Source organism: Physeter macrocephalus, chromosome 6 (assembly GCF_002837175.3).
Source record: "Physeter macrocephalus isolate SW-GA chromosome 6, ASM283717v5, whole genome shotgun sequence".
Classification (NCBI taxonomy): domain Eukaryota; kingdom Metazoa; phylum Chordata; class Mammalia; order Artiodactyla; family Physeteridae; genus Physeter; species Physeter macrocephalus.
Window position 1 is genome coordinate 60,235,055 of NC_041219.1, and position 16,504 is coordinate 60,251,558.

Sequence of the window (16,504 nt, forward strand, 5' to 3'; positions counted from 1 at the left end):
TTTTATTTTTCTTTATAACACATATTGCCATCTGATATTAAATTTCACATTTGTTTACATATTTGTTGATTCTCTGTATTCACTCACTAAAACGCAAGCTCAGCGGGACTCGGGTCTCTTGTGGGTTTGTGCCACTCGAACAGCGCTTCGCGCAAGCCTAGGCTCAAGTATGTACTTGACTTAGGGAATAAATAATTTGAAAGGTGCAGTGGATCTGAGAAGTAACTCAATAAAATTGACATATACTGTAGTGTCTCTCAACCTAGGGGCACCATCTACTCCCTGGGGGAAGAAATTTGTAGGGTGGTTGCAAAGAGGCCCCTTCCTCTTTCCTGAAAGACACACATATATAAGCACGACACAGCAGCTGGTGCTGAAAACCTCTGTGGTTAGAAGTTCAAGGATATTAGAACTACTAACCCCTTCATTAATCTAAAGGAAGCTGTTAACCAAAATGTCATCAACCATCTCAACGAGGATTAGTCAAGAGCTAAGAGCACCAAACCAAACAAGCCTACTGCGGAACTCAGATGTGAACTTGTTCATTCCAAAAATAACCCCATTTCCTACGCTCTCAGCTCATATGCCTACATTTATTAAAGAGCACTATTCCACCTGTACATTTGGCTTTGAGCTTACTATTCAGCAAACGAAGTGATGAAAAAAGACTAAAAAAAAAAGACAAAACAACTCCAGCTGAGATAAGAAAACATACTTCAGCTATACATCTTTTCCTTTCAGGGGTAAAAATTTTATTTTTGAGGAATTTCATACTGCACATTTTCAAAGAGAGTCACATAAGAAAGCAAAATGTTATCCTCCCCATATCCTCAAAATAAATAAGAAGGGCATAAAATTTCTTTTTAACTCATGACACTTGGAAGTTTAGCACCAGCATCCAAAATGAACAAAAAAGGAAAAAAAAGCATTTACTACATATTTTAGATTTCTTTGGTTGGGGGGGGTGTCTCCCCATGTGGTATTAATATTTCTTCTTTCAATTCATATTACCAAAACAGTAAAAACCAGGAAAAAAATATAAACCTAGTGGCTGCTGAAACCGGGGAGGTTGCTCTCTTGTTCCGTGCAGGCATTCCTAAGATCTCAGCTGCTGGAAAAACTGGCTGACGCTTTCCTTGTGTAGTTGTTTGCTTCGTAAAGAATAGTGGTGAGCGTTCTAATGTCCACGTCTTGGTTATCAGTCTTCCACTTTATTGCTTGGACGTTTCTTTGGTGTTGGTAAGGTTGCGGTCTGCTTTTTGCTTTATTTTTTGAATGGTCATTAATTCTTTAGGTCACCTGGAAAAAATTCAAATCAAACTTATGAAGAGTGACAAGATGACCAAGAGTTAAAGAATAAAAAGGCAAAAATTATGTTTTTTATGTAGTTCAAAAAATCAATTTTCAAAAGCTCTAAACAAAATCTTACACTGTGTATCTTTTATAGATTTGTAAACTGAAACATTAATTTAATGGAAATTTTTTTTTTTTTTCCCGGTACGCGGGCCTCTCACTGTTGTGGCCTCTCCCGTTGCGGAGCACAGGCTCCGGACACGCAGGCTCAGCGGCCATGGCTCACGGGCCTAGCCGCTCCGTGGCATGTGGGATCTTCCCGGACCGGGGCACGAACCCGCGTCCCCTGCATCGGCAGGCGGACTCTCAACCACTGCGCCACCAGGGAAGCCCAATTTAATGGAAAATTTTTAATAAAACATTTTTGTAAACCAGAACAGTCAGTACATAATAGTAAAAATTCTAGAAAATTATAGAAAAGAAAATTATCATCATGAAGCCTTTTCAAATAAATGATACTATAACATTGATAATTCTTCATAATCATTTTAGTGGCTGTACAATATCTCCTAATATGGAAATACCACAGTATTTAACCACTTCTCCAACATTAGATTGTAAATAGAAGAAATTTTTCCCCCCAATATTTTGGATTATTTCCTTAGGAACAATACCTAAAAATAATGTCACCAAGTAAAAGTTTATGGCCAAATGATTAATATATAATTCCGTCAGTTAATGCGAGCAAGTGTGAATACGGAATTTATTTCTATAATAAACTGTCCATGCTACCCAGAGATAAAACAGAATATTCTCAGCATAGCAATTGTCTACCTAGCGAAAGGATAATTGAAATCCCAAACCTCTGCATATAAAAGCAGATGGCATTTAAAAAGTAGAAACTTAAAATGATCTCAAAATTTTACAAAATCTGAACAATTTTTGGAAAAATAACACTGCTGCTATGAGCTTTACAACCTATCTTTCAACTAAAAGCGAAGTCCTTATTTATGTAATGAAAAGGACAACAACCAAGAAATACTAAAAACTTAAAACTTTCAGGACTTATTAGATGAAAAACCCAGAATGAAACCAACTATGGCTTATAAATTCTTGTAAGACTCGCTGAGCCAGTCTTTCTAGTATATTTCTACCTGTATAAATACAATTTCCAGGATCTTTAATAAGACAGAAAAAAAGCAGGAAGCAACAATAAAGAAAAACAAGCTAACTTTTTTTTTTCTTTTGGCGGCGCTGGCTCTTTGTTGCTGCACACAGGCTTTCTCTAGTTGCGGCGGGGGGGTGCTACTCTTCGTTGCGGTACACGGGCTCTAGGCACACGGGCTCAGTAGTTGTGGCTCGCGGGCTCTAGAGCTCAGGCTCAGTAGTTGTGGCGCACGGGCTTAGTTGCTCCGCGGCATGTGGGATCTTCCAGGACCAGGGCTCAAACCCGTGTCCCCTGCATTGGCAGGCGGGTTCTTAACCACGGTGCCACCAGGGACGCCCAAAACAAGCTAACTTTTATGGGGAGGTTATTCTTCACCGTGTCCTGCTTAAGCACCTCATACATGTTATCTCACTAAGTCTTTGAAGCAACCCTAGTGGGTAATCTAGTCAGTATCCTCATTTTACCAGCAGCCGACAGTATCGCTGCAGAGGATAAATCAACTGCTCAAGATCATTCAAGCAAATGACTACTAGCTCCTGCACTGGATATATAAACCCACTGGCTCTCACGTACTACACATACTGCCTCAAAATAAATAATGTTGGTTATCAAAGGGAAAAGGGAAGGAAAAAACCACATTCTTGTTTATTCTACAGATCACAGTCCTCTGTTATTAAAATGAGGCCTTGTCAGGCACTTAAAAATTATCAAATTGGCCACAAGGTGTCACAAAAGTAAAACTTTCTAAAGTTTTCTGAGGTGGTGATAATAGTTAACAACTGTCTATCTAGAAAAATGAATTTGACTCTCATTAACTCTGTCTGCATATTTGCGTCCCCAATGTTTAGCAAAATATGATCAGCCTCAGAGATATTTCACCACCAAAGCTGCTCTTTCTCCAGAATCCTGATGGAGACCAGAAAGTTGGCCCAGATGAATTACAGAACTAGTTGAGACTGATCTGTGCTACTGTTGAGAAATCAGTGCTATTTAAAGAGAATATCAGCGCCTGTGCCGGCCGCCCGAGCTCCTACCTGCTGATGGTGAAGGTGCCTGGGGAGCCGGGTGTTACTCGACACTGCTCTGCTCGGGGGCTGGAGCAGGGTTCTCAGAGGGTGCTTCACCTGCCTTGGTCTGAAACACACAACAAAACCACAAACCAGAAATTAACTGATTCATACGGCAGTGAAAGTTCAAGACTGAAAGGTCTCACAAGTCGGGATCTGTGAAGGTAAATCACTGTGCAAAATCTTAACTACTCTTAACGTATGAGGAAAAAATTAGAACCACAGAAGAATGGCCTCCAAATGGCAACTAAACACCACCACTCTCCATAGCAAAAAGCCATTAAAAATATACAGTTGCTTCCAACATGTGCTGAGAAGCAGGTTCCTCTCTCCAAACGCTGTCTTTTGTTTGGAAAGCTCTAAACGTTCTAGCTAGAATGTTAACTGGTTGAATTCAAATATTTGGTTTGTGATATGTGCAGGGCATTTTCTCTCTGTCTCTCTCTCTATATATATATATTTACACACACACACACACACACACATACACACACACACATATATAAATGAACAATGTTATACACAAAAATATATGATACATATTATACATATTTTAAGTCTCAGTTTTCAGATTATAAAACCACTCTTAGAAGGGAATACTAAAGCTTGACATGATTAAGGATGATCTGGCAGCAAGCATACCCTCTGGCTGGCTGGACTCACCTCTTTGCCATCTTGCGCAGGAGCATTAGGAGGACGGGGGCGACGCCGATAGTTATAGGGGCGCCGGTATCCACGGCGAGCAGGTGGCTGGTTTGGACCATTGGCCGCTTGTTGATTCTCTTTATCTTCAGCCTCTCCAACCGCTGGGGCAGGTCGTGGGCGAGGTGGGCCCCTAGAGCAGAGAACACAGGAGAAAAGAGAACAGATGCCCTCAAGAACATCAGGTTTGGGCTTCCCTGGTGGCGCAGCGGTTGAGAGTCCGCCTGCCGATGCAGGGGACGCGGGTTCGTGCCCCGGTCTGGGAAGATCCCACGTGCCGCGGAGCGGCTAGGCCCGTGAGCCATGGCCGCTGAGCCTGTGCGTCTGGAGCCTGTGCTGAGAGGGCGGAGTCCTAACCACTGGACCACCAGGGAATTCCCAGGTTTTATTTTTAAAGATTAAAAAGTCAAGGGATCAAGACTTACTGCTAGAATTATGCACAGGCAAGTGGAAAAAAGGTGTGGTGAAAAAACCCTGTCTTTCTGTCATCTTCCCCCTTCACCTGAACACCGTGAACAAACATATACCGAACATACACTATGATCCTACCGGGCGCTTTGACAGGCACTGAGGATGGAAAAATTAAAAAAGAAAAGCTCTCCCGTATCTGCCCTCCATGGACAGCATACAGTGGAGTCTAAGGGGATTCGACGTGGGAAGCAAACGAACATCGCTCACTGTGTGCCAAAGCCTGTGCTGGTGTGTTTTCACGTTAATTATCTAATTTAATTTCAGGGCTAATTCTGTGGGTTTAAGATTTACAGTAAGAAAACCAAGAGGTTTAAAGAGGGTAAGTATTTGGTTGAACCATAAAGGGTTGCTGCTTTTATAGGTCAAAAAAGGTCAAATGCAACACTCTGATCACACAGCTAGAGACTGACAGAGCTGGGGTTCACATACGCTACTGTCTTTTTTCTGTTTTCCTGAAGACATTTCTATGAAGCCTCTTTTATTTCCAAAGTCCTTTGTAATGAATCATTGGAATGACTATGTCTAACTCTGAAACGAATCTTGGGAGGAAAGAAGATGTAGAGTGGCACAAATCCTTCCCCAAATAATATACTTACTCGCCTCTCGATAAACCCATATTGCCACACTTCAGGGTGGTATGAGCATCATTCGGGAATGAAGCTCCTCAAGGACAGGGTAAAGGAGCAGGAAGGCTTATAATATCAAAAGCTTAGAAAGAATCTTAGGGAGTCTAGCCCAATCCAGGCTTCACAAGGGATAAAGCAGAAATAAAATAACACTCCTGCACTAATCTTTGTTTTTTTAAATAAATTTCTTCATTTTATATATTTATTTTTGGCTGCGTTGGGTCCTCATTGCTGCACATGGCTTTTCTCTAGCTGCTGAGAGCGGGGGCTACTCTTCGCTGCGGTGCACATGCTGCTTCTCATCGCGGTGGCTTCTCCTGCTGCGGAGCACGGGCTCTAGGCACGCGGGATTCAGTAGTTGTGGCTCGTGGGCTCCAGTAGCTGTGGCTCGCGGGCTCTAGAGCGCGGGCTCAGCAGTTGTGGCGTGCAGGTTTAGTTGCTCCGCGGCATGTGGGATCTTCCCGGACCGGGGCTCGAACCCGCATTTTATGTATTTATTTTTGGCTGCGTTGGGTCCTCATTGCTGCACATGGCTTTTCTCTAGTTGCTGAGAGCGGGGGCTACTCTTCGCTGCGGTGCACATGCTGCTTCTCATCGCGGTGGCTTCTCCTGCTGCGGAGCACGGGCTCTAGGCACGCGGGATTCAGTAGCTGTGGCTCGCGGGCTCCAGTAGCTGTGGCTCGCGGGCTCTAGAGCGCGGGCTCAGCAGTTGTGGCGCGCAGGTTTAGTTGCTCCGCGGCATGTGGGATCTTCCTGGACCGGGGCTCGAACCCGTGTCCCCTGCATTGGCAGGCGGATTCTCAACCACTGCGCCACCGGGGAAGTCCCTCCCCTCAGTTTTAAAAGAGTTCTTTCTATATTAGATATATCACCTCTTTGTGATTTATATCACAAATATTTTCTCCCAGTTTTTCAACTGTCACATATTTTGTTATAGTGTTTTTTGACATCCCAAAATTATTTTTTATGTAGGCAAGTTTATCAATATTTTCTTGTTGTATTGCATATGCATTTGAGTTAGACTTTCCTTACACTAATGTTTAAGTCAAATTCACCCATATTTTTTTTTTAGTACTTGTATGGTTTCAGTTTTTACATTTAAATCACTGATCCATTGGCATTTATTTTTGTGTATGATGTGAGATAGGGATCTAATTTTATCTTTTTCCAAACGGTTACTCAGTTATCCCACCTCCACTCATAAAGAGAATAAAGAAGTCCATCATTGCCCCAGTGATATAAGATGCCACCTGTATCATACGCTTAATTTCCATATATACTTAGGTCTATTTCTGGGCTCTTTATTCTATTCTATTCCACTGGCCTACCTGTTGCCTCATGGACTCAGTACCACACCATTTCAGTTACGGAGGCTTTACAGTGTTTTAATGAGTGATAGGGACAGCGACTCCTCAGAGCTTTTAATTTTTAATATTTTCCTAACTATTCCTGAATGTTTTTATATAAACTTTAATATAAACATGTCCAGTTCCATAAAAAAGTTTATTGGTATTTTTATTGGAATTGAATTAAATTTATAAACTAACTTAGGGACAACTGAAATCTTTATGATATGAAGTTCCATATCTAAAAAGAAAGGGTATCTTTCATTTATTAAAGTCTACTTTTGTGTTTTTTAAAAGTGTTTTTGTCCCCTGCATTGGCAGGCGGATTCTCAACCACTGCGCCACCGGGGAAGTCCCTCCTTCACTAACCTTAGCAATGTTGGTAGTAGTACTAATCGATTAATTTATTGAGGGCTTACTATACCAGGCATCCTACTGATTACCTGAAACGCCTTAGTACATCTGACCCTATTGACAGTGGTAGAATATCCCTTACTGTCCACTGCATAAGCTGGCGACTAAGTCTAAGAGGAGTCCTGAAACTTGCCGGAGGAGATACAGCTACACAGGGGCTGCTAATCGTAGGGTGGGGATTTAAACACAGACGATATGACCTGTAGGCTGACTTAACCCCCGCATTAGACTGCCCCGGTTATCAGAATATTCAGTGTCCCAAACGCCCACTGGCAGCCAACTCTCCCTCCATTCATAGCACCACCACTGAATGAATGACCCATCAATTCATTTCTGCTTATCTCGTTAAATATAATAAAAATCCGGTATGACTTTACATCATGGGAAAGTTCTCAGAAGCAAACGCTGCTCTGGCACAGGGATAACAAAATCCTAATCGTTAAGCAGGGGGAATGCCACACAGCCGTGTGAAAACATGGATCGCAGAGCCCCTCCCACAACTTGGACATATGGTCCAAACAGCCACATCTTCTCATTACATAATAAATCCACAAAACAGACCTGCAACGTCCTCTTCCATCCTACTGTCGCTCACAAGTTCTGCGATCGGTCATTAGCTCTTAGAAAACGTTGCCTACCTACGGTACCTTGCGCGGTAAGTCGGATTTCGATGAACTGGTCCCTGAAGTTGTGCTCCCTCTGGGACTCCATCCTTCATCTCTCCAATCTCACCCGCCTAGGAGGAGGCAAGGAGAGCCGAAGATGAGCGTCAGGCTACAGGATATGAGACACGGCACACAGTTGCCTTCAGAGATTTTTTTAAAAGGAGAAAATAAAAGGCTTCATTACAGAGCTGGGAACTCTCAATTCTAACAATGAACTATGTACTGATTAGATCTGTGCGAATGACAGGAAAGAAAGAAAGACTCATTCCCACTAGACAGTCTTTTGCCTTATCCCCGTACACCTAAATTTATTTTACAATATTAAAAATTTTGAAGTGTTCCATTCACCTCTTGAAAGAAAACCTCTATTACAAAAGGAAATGGAATGATGTACTACATTGGCGTAAAGAGAATCTTTTCAGTCTTCTCAAACTCAGACCCACTCATTCTACAAACTGGGTATCCCTTCAATACGGTAATGGTTTCTACATTCAAAGGTTCCACCACACCTTCACCTCTGATTTCTTCCTTTCACAGTTTTTTCCATTCATCTGTTTGCATTATTTATTGAAGTATAGCATTAAAAAAATAAAATATCCTTCCTTGAGAAATTTATTTTAAGATGGGGAAATAATATATTGCAGAACTTCCAGGGGAAGATAGAGCTAAAAACTAACAAACAAAAAATCCCACCAACAATCTCTGAAATTCTTTATAATACAGCCACATCTCAATCTTTTTTTTTTTTCCCCTCAAAAGTAATATCCCTTCCTTCTCCGTATTTCACTAAGAAAAGAGAAGCAATGAGAAGAATCTCCACATTCTTTCACCATCAAACCTACCAACCTACTGCATTTGCTTTTTCTTCTCTCATTACACTCATTACGTGGTCCATGCTCATAGCCAAAGCCAGCCCCTCTTTCTGGCCTGCTAGGGCACTTGAACTCTCAATCCCCCACCCCCTTCTCTCCTCCATGATTTCCTTCCAGGCATATAAACATGCTGAAATAGCACCCATCTTCTCCAACTTTTTTCTTTAAATAATCACAAACTTACAGGACAGCTGGAAGTATAGACTCTAATCCTCAGACTCCATTTGAGTTTCACCAGTTGTCCCAGTAATGTTCTTTACAGCAAAGGGACTCATTTGGAACCATGCCTTGAATCTAGTTGTCTCTTTATCTGAACAGTTCTTCAATCTTTACTTGGTTTTCACAACCTTGACACTTTTAAAGGTTACAGGAGCAGTTATTTTGTAAAATATCCCTCAGTTGGGGTTGTTTGGTGTCTTCTCGTGATTTAGCTTATGCACCTTTGGAAGGGAAGCCACAAAAGTAGCACTGGATTCTTCTCGCTGCATCCTGTCAGACAGCATATGGTTTCAATCCGTACCGTTACTGACAGTGTTCACTTTGAGAAGCAGGCTGCTCCATGGTAAGTTTACTCTATCCCCCTTTGTAATTTATGAGGATTTTGTGAAGAAGTACTTTCAAAGTCTGTAAATATTTCACTCCTTATCAAATTCAAGATATTCATTTGTCTATACCTGTAAAGACTCATGGTTTTCTATGCTATTCAATGAGTTATAATCTGTTACTATCATTAGTGGCCAATGGGAACCCTTTCCAGCTGGCTCATGGCCTATTGGACGTGTCTCCAGCATTCTTTGAGCACTTCCTTGCTTTCTGGCACAGCAAGATGTTCCAGGCTCATATTGTACTCTCTCTGGTCTGGCTCTGAAATCAGCCCTTTCTCCAGAGGGGCTTCTTTTTATTCGAGAATGGTATTTATAAATGAAAAATTGGAGGCCAGGCATGCTCAATGCTATTAACGTGTCATTGACTTCAGGCCATTTTAGTAGGCAGAAATAAGGAACACACACACACACACACACACACACACACACAAATACATAGGCACATACACACACTGTAAGTTACACATGCGTAAATGTGTGTGTGCGTGTGTGCTGTGTGTGTGGCATATCTGATCTGCCCAAGAGAAGATCTCCAAATGACTTCTGTGTTTCTGCCCAAACCTAGCCTTTCTTCACAAAGGAACCCATTACTCCTCACACCACACGTTCACTCCATCATCACATGTTGCCCCTTCCATGCTGAAAACATTTCCTAAATCTGACCACTCCTCACACCTCCACTGCTAGCACTCTAATCCATGCCCCCCGACCCCCTCTCCACGGGGGAAGTATGTTAGCTGGTCTCCTTACTTCTGCTGCTGCCCTCCATGGTCTAGCCTCCTTAAACTATCCAGAGATTCCTCAAATACGTTTCTTCCCTCTTTAGATCCCTTAACTGGCTTTTCATCACATTTGGGGTAGGTCAATAGTTCTTATCTTGGTCTACCCAGCATGCTTGACCTGCCCTAAGATAGCACCTTAATCTCACCTCACCCCTCTCTTCACTCACACCATCCCAAACACATGAGACTCCCTTACTTCTCTGAACAAGCAAAGCTGCTGCTTCCTCAGGAACTTTCATACACACACACACACACACACACACACGCACACACACACACAGAAACAGCAACGAACATGTATAAAGGATAAGCCTTTACTGGAATGATAGAATGGGAAGAGACTGGACAGACAGACTGAGTTTAAACCAAGCTCTACCACTTCTTGCCCATGTAACCTTAGGTAAAAGTTGCTAATTCTTTAAACTACTCAAATCCCTTCATTTGTAACAACAACAACAAAAATCTGGATACCACTGCCAACTCCATAAAGCTGCAGGGAAAACTAAGAACTGATTTCAAACATCTGTCCCTTGGTGGACGCCAAACAATGTTGCTCCTTTTCCTCTGTCATGTAGTTCTTTTCTCACAGCCTACAAACAGCTGATTTAGCTCAGTAACCAATTCAACTTATTTTTCAAATATCTAGAATTATTATCTTTAAAAAACTGGAAGTCGGGCTTTCCTGGTGGCGCAGTGGTTGGGGGTCCGCCTGCCGATGCAGGGGACACGGGTTCATGCCCCGGTCCGGGAAGATCCCACATGCCGCGGAGCAGCTGGGCCCGTGAGCCATGGCCGCTGAGCCTGCGCGTCCGGAGCCTCCTCGGTACAGAAGGGAAATACTATTGGCCTGCATATTTTCATTTTTTTCCTGTTGTGTCCAATAAATTTCACAGTTTTGTATATACAATAGTAGAAAATGTTGGCAAAGACTTTTCCATTTGACCTCAACAATCTTTACCATCTCAGAGATCTCTCTATAGTTTTAAGCCATTTACACGGACAACCCGGAAGTAGCCTAAGCTATACAGAAGAAAGTTTCACGAATTTTCGTTGGGTGCTGTTGGTTGGCTTCAGCCGGCTTCTGTCACTGAACATTAAACACGGTGTATGTATTAGAAGGGTTCTAGGGGAAACTGTTGAAGAGTTCATGTTCGCTATTAAATGGGTAAGAATTTCAACCCAAGTTAGGAGAGCTAAATGTGGCTACCAGAATATGCACATTTTCAAAATTAGTTTTCAACCTGCTCTTCTGCATTGCACCAAAGAACCCCTTTGCTCTGAACCTCCCATTCCTAAGGTGAAATATACTTTATTTCAAACGATCTAGAAAATAATCATCATATTCTCAAAAAAGTATGATATACACATATATGCTAATACTAAGAAGGATTATTTCAGGAAGGTACTACGAATGCCCTAAAAATAAATGTGTATTACAATCTCCCTGACTCTTCCTGTCCTCATTTCCTAGAGGCCCAGGGTGCTGCCCTCTAAAGAAACCTACTATGCCTCATGTACCCAATCTCTCCATATATGTAAGGCTACTTGTTATTTTTAGCACATTTGTCAGGGACAGCTGTTAAAGAGTAGAAGGGGAAAAAAAACAAGAAGCCATGTAGAAAGAACACAGTCATGCATGATAGGAAGGGAAAAGGGCAGCAAAGAACAGACTGAACACAATGTTCAGTCAAAACACTTAGTAAAAAAACAAAAACCAAGGATACTAAGAGGAAGAAGTTGTAGCTGGTAGTAACAAAAATGATGTCCTATCCCGAGATTACCAAGTTTACTGGGAACTGCAAAGCTGTTAAAAGGCTTATTAATTACAGGTCAAGTTCATGATAGTTGTATCAATATTTTGCAGTAAAAAGGAGAACCAATCGAGAATCAACAATCTCCACTGTGTTAGGTTTTCTTAATAAGCAACACTATTTCATCTAAACTAAGGGCTTTATATAGACATTCTCCATCCCGAGGCATCACACTAAGGTCTTTACCTTTGCTTTAATCATCACAACCCCACAGCGAGGCAATTATCTCCGTTCAATGGATGTGGCCAAGTTAACCTCAAAAGCTCACAGACGGCGTCAAGATTCAACTCCAGGCCCGCCTGGCTTCGGAGTGCAGCGCTTACACGTACCACCTGTCTCTACTTTACGTCCCTCATCCTTCCGTAAACTAGAACTGTACCCTGTCCACCCAGCGTCCCCGGTTATAGGCACGGCCCAGGTGGTCGTGCTTGTAGAAGTGTGACTAGAATGACTGCTCTGAGAAGGCCGCCTAGTCTGCTCTGGAAGCACCGGGAAGCCAAAAGCAAGGTTTGATTTCCGGCCACTGGTGCTGGAGGAGTCGGAGGAGGAGGAGGAGGAGGAGGAGGAGGAGGAGGAGGAGGAGGAGGAGGAGGAGGAGGAGGAAGGACGGAGGGGTGAGGACTGCTGAAGAGGAGGCCCCGTGCAAGTTTACCTGCGTTCCGTTGGGATGGGGAAAGACCCGGGAGCGGCGGTCAGAGGTCTGTCCCACGTGGTAAGGCGGGAAGCGCCGCGGGTACTGGGGGCGGTACTGGGGGCGGTACTGGGGGCGGCGCCGCTGACTCAGGGCCCCCGCGAGCTGCCCGTCAGCGGCGGAGGCGCCAAATCCTTCGCTGCCGCTCCCTTCCTCCTCCTCCCCAGCGCACTAGCGAGGCAAGGAAACAGAGATTCAGAAGACGCTTCGGCAAGATGAGAACCAAAGAGTACCATGTAGGGTGAAAGTCGACGGAAGAAAACAATCTCTCCCCCAAAGGAACAATCCCCTCTATTAGACGGACAAAAATGCATTTAACCCAGATTATCAGGTGATTACCTGGGATAAACCACATTTAGATTCAAGTAGATCCGCGCACATAAAATACCAAGAAGCAGAAAGGCAAGTGCAATCAATCTCTAACGAATTTAGTTCGCATCTAGTTAGAACTGGTGAATGTCAGTTGACCAGCCACCCAAAAAACATATACAAGTTTAGAATATTTAGCTCCACCAAATGTGTCTCCCCCAACATTGGCCATCCACTGGGGCAAAGGCGAGAAAAATATGTTTTGTGGTGTTATCAACAGGTTGGTCCTAAGTGGTTTGCTTCCCGGAGCAGTTCTCAAAGTAGGGATGGGGGGGGGGGTCTCTGAAACCCTTCCGGGGGTTACTGAGATCAAACTATTCTCATAATGCTGGTAAGATGCTATCTGTCTTTTCCCCTCTCATTCTCTCATGAGTTTGGGGGGGGGGGGAGGGGAGGGGAATCACCCAGAAACTACAGTGACACGTGGCTTCTTGGCAGCCCCAATGCAGAAGGAGCTGTGAGAATCCATCTGTCTTCTATTAAACCGGAGATCAGTGATTTACAAAAAAAATCACATAAAGCAACACCACTCTTCTCAGTTAAAAAATACAGTTTTCATGAAAAAAACGTTATTTATGTTTACAAGTAATGAGCTTATTTTAAATAAACTAAACCTTTTAAATTTCGGCTTTACTTTCTAATACAATAAATATTAATAGATATAAACACACGTAAACAAAAACTCTGGGATACCATATTTAAGCATATAAATGGGTCCAAAAACCAAAGAGAACCACTGACTTATGGCATGATTCTCTTTATATGTTTAGGAATAAAGTTTTAATTGCACTTTAATAGACAGTAGTAAGTAATAAATACAGTTTCTGAATATAATAAACCTTATTAACAAAGGGAAGTACTGACTCATTTTATATTTTTTCCTGTATTTAAACTACCATATCACATACTAATATTTTATATTTTAAAAAAATAAGCAAACAGCTAAACATCCCTCAAAGAAATTTTTATTTCAAATCCTACTTTACAGGGGGATTGCTATGCCAAAGGTAGTCTTAAGGGAAGCAACTATAATTTTTAAAAATGAACAAATTTAAAATGAACAAAATAAAATGACTGACATTGGGGTTGAGGATAGTTAAGATTTAGAGCCCTCCAGAACAAAGCTCACGTGGGCAACTCAATTCCCAAAGAGGAAAAGCTTCAACTACGGCCTCAGCTAGTCTAATTTCAGAAAAACCAAGCCATTCTATACTTTATAAAGCCTGTATCAGGTACAATCCTCAATTATGTAAAGACATATTAGCATAGAAAATGTTCACCAAAATAGTAAGGTTTTCTCTTTAGGTTTTCTGTATCTCTATCGCCTTCTGTATCTCTATAGTCTTCTATAGCCAGATCTTTCGTTAAGAGTTTTACAAAATAAGAACAATGGCACCACCATTGCTAAACATACTCAATAAGCTGTTAGGACTTAAAGACATAACAAGAGAAAACCTTCATTTATGTTTACTTTCAGAATTTTGATAATTTTGATAATTTTATTTCTAAATATCTTTCACATGCATGACTTCAGAATTTCCAGCTGAGGAGAAAAGCCTTCAAAGGAAAAGTTTTCACTAAAGGTTTTCGCCCACTTTTACTTCTGAATTAACCTAGAAGTCAAAATAATTACAACTAGAACTCCGTGAATCTGGTGAACTTGAAAGAGTAAATGCTAAGGTAGCTCATTTCTATCACCCCCTACACAGCTTATTTTTTAAAATCACATAGGATAAGCAAAACATGGGTAAGAGAAATATAGACATAGAAAAACAAGATGTCATAAGGAATATGATAAAAATCAGTTTGGGCTGCATGTGAAGATGATAGAATGAAGAGAGGAAGCATTTAGGTAAGCAGAAAGATATTAATCTATCAAAGTGTAGAGATAAATCATTCTCAATCTGCAAATACTTTCTTCTGGTGAGATTTTTCAAAAGTTTTCCTTGGATGTTATACATAGCCACAATCCTGTGCTCACAAACCATCTTGTGATGCTAAACCTTCTTCTTATCCTTGAAACAGACTTAGTGTTCGGATTTTATTCCGTAGTACCAATCCCAGGTACTAACTCTAGAAACATCAAAAAATGACTCACATCTAATAGGATCCTCATGACCACAAGCTGGACGGGAGTCTTTTTGGGTGCCTTGAGAATACTTTAAACTGAGCCTCCTGAGAAAACTCCAGTTGGACTTGGTTGTAAGCCCTTCCACCTGGATTGGTACCAATCTAAAGAACTAATAATCCAGAGAATTACTTATTTCTTCTTTACTTTGAAATGATGGGAAATGCTATGCTAATAAAATAGCTATGTAACTGAGGCAAATTACTTGATATTTCTGTGGCCAGCACTGTTCATCACTTATTCCTGAGCCGTTCCCCATTCCTCCTTGCCAACCAAAGGCTGACTTTCTTAGACGTTAACAAGGGAGGAACAACAGATTCAAGCCAGCCGCAGGAATCCCGGTCCCCTTTCGCAGTGAATGCCGCATGACGCGGTTCCGGCTGGGTAAAAGAGCCAAAGCAAGAGAAAACCTTTTTGACAGCCTTGGCACAGCGACCTTCACTAAGCCTTCTTGTTACAAGATAATTAGATGACTGTTCCTTGCAGCCAAATACATACAAACTGATACAACTGCTCAATGGCAAGTTTCCCATAAGACCAGTAGCTACAGATAAATTCTGGACATGAAAAATTTCCCGTCTGCCCCCCGCCAAAAGAAAAGTATGTCTCCAGGAGAAGATACAGCATTTATGTGCTCCAAGTGTACACACTTGAGTTTAGATGTGTGCATTTCTTCAATCACTGATTAGAGAGAGAGGCCACGTACGTTGCGGGGCGGTCCACGGCGCCGGCCGTAGTAGCCGCGTCTGTAGCGGCGCCGATCAGCAGCATAGCGGCTCCCTTCCACAGGAACGCCATCCGGGCCAGTCACGTTGGCTGCTTCCGCACCCTGAGAAAGGGGAGAAGCAAAGACGGCCTCGGAGTTAAAAAGAAGCCAAAAGCACGGCCTTAGACAGCCAGGGGGTTGAACACTGGCAGAACATACTAGAGATTCCTTCGGTGACCTAAAAAACACACCCATGTTTTAATAAGGTGAGCAAGGTGCTTGACGTCCTGATTTAAATGTATACAGCCTGGCACCTGAAACTAACACAACACTGCTAATCAACTATACTCTAATATAAAATAAAAAGTTGAAGAAATAATAATAATAAATGTATACAGCTTGTCTGCTTCCACAACCTTTGCCTTCTTGTTTGATTCAAGAGCAGTATATATCTGTTTAAGGAACACAAACTGGTAAATATAATGCAACTGTAACAAAGGAATGCTAGACCAGGAGGAATATTCCTCACTGGAAAATAACTGAGATAATGTTCTCTTCCTAGAAAATGTTGAAACCTATGTTACTCTGCGAGGTACTAAGAGAATCCACTTGTGGGCTCACATGGCTCTGTCCAGCACTAAGCTACTGAGAGGGTAACTTCTCCCAGCTTGGCGGCAGCAGGAATGAAGGGTCCTTGACTTAGCGTCCGCATACATACACCATGTCCACAAATGTAGTCCCTCTCTAAACCTTCTTCTTCTTTTTTTTTTTTTTTTTTTTTTTTTTTG

General features: G+C 42.1%; 1 protein-coding gene across 4 annotated transcripts in view; it reads right to left on the reverse strand.

Annotated features, from left to right (window-relative positions):
- Nucleotides 1-723: 723 nt before the first annotated feature.
- The window catches only part of YBX3 (Y-box binding protein 3), a 24,940-nt gene continuing 9,159 nt past the window's right edge, over nucleotides 724-16,504 (reverse strand). Inside the window, exons 5-10 of one of the 4 annotated variants that reach the window (XM_055085470.1) lie at nucleotides 15,717-15,839; nucleotides 12,475-12,684; nucleotides 7,735-7,823; nucleotides 4,192-4,363; nucleotides 3,496-3,595; nucleotides 724-1,299 (exon numbers count right to left, since the gene is read on the reverse strand). In XM_055085470.1, the coding sequence (XP_054941445.1) occupies nucleotides 3,530-3,595; nucleotides 4,192-4,363; nucleotides 7,735-7,823; nucleotides 12,475-12,684; nucleotides 15,717-15,839 (660 nt within the window). In that variant the 3' untranslated portion in view covers nucleotides 724-1,299; nucleotides 3,496-3,529. Of the gene's footprint in view, nucleotides 1,300-3,495; nucleotides 3,596-4,191; nucleotides 4,364-7,725; nucleotides 7,824-12,474; nucleotides 12,685-15,716; nucleotides 15,840-16,504 lie in introns of all 4 variants that reach the window. The other 3 variants (XM_024129095.3, XM_055085471.1, XM_024129096.3) reach the window with 3 other exon arrangements.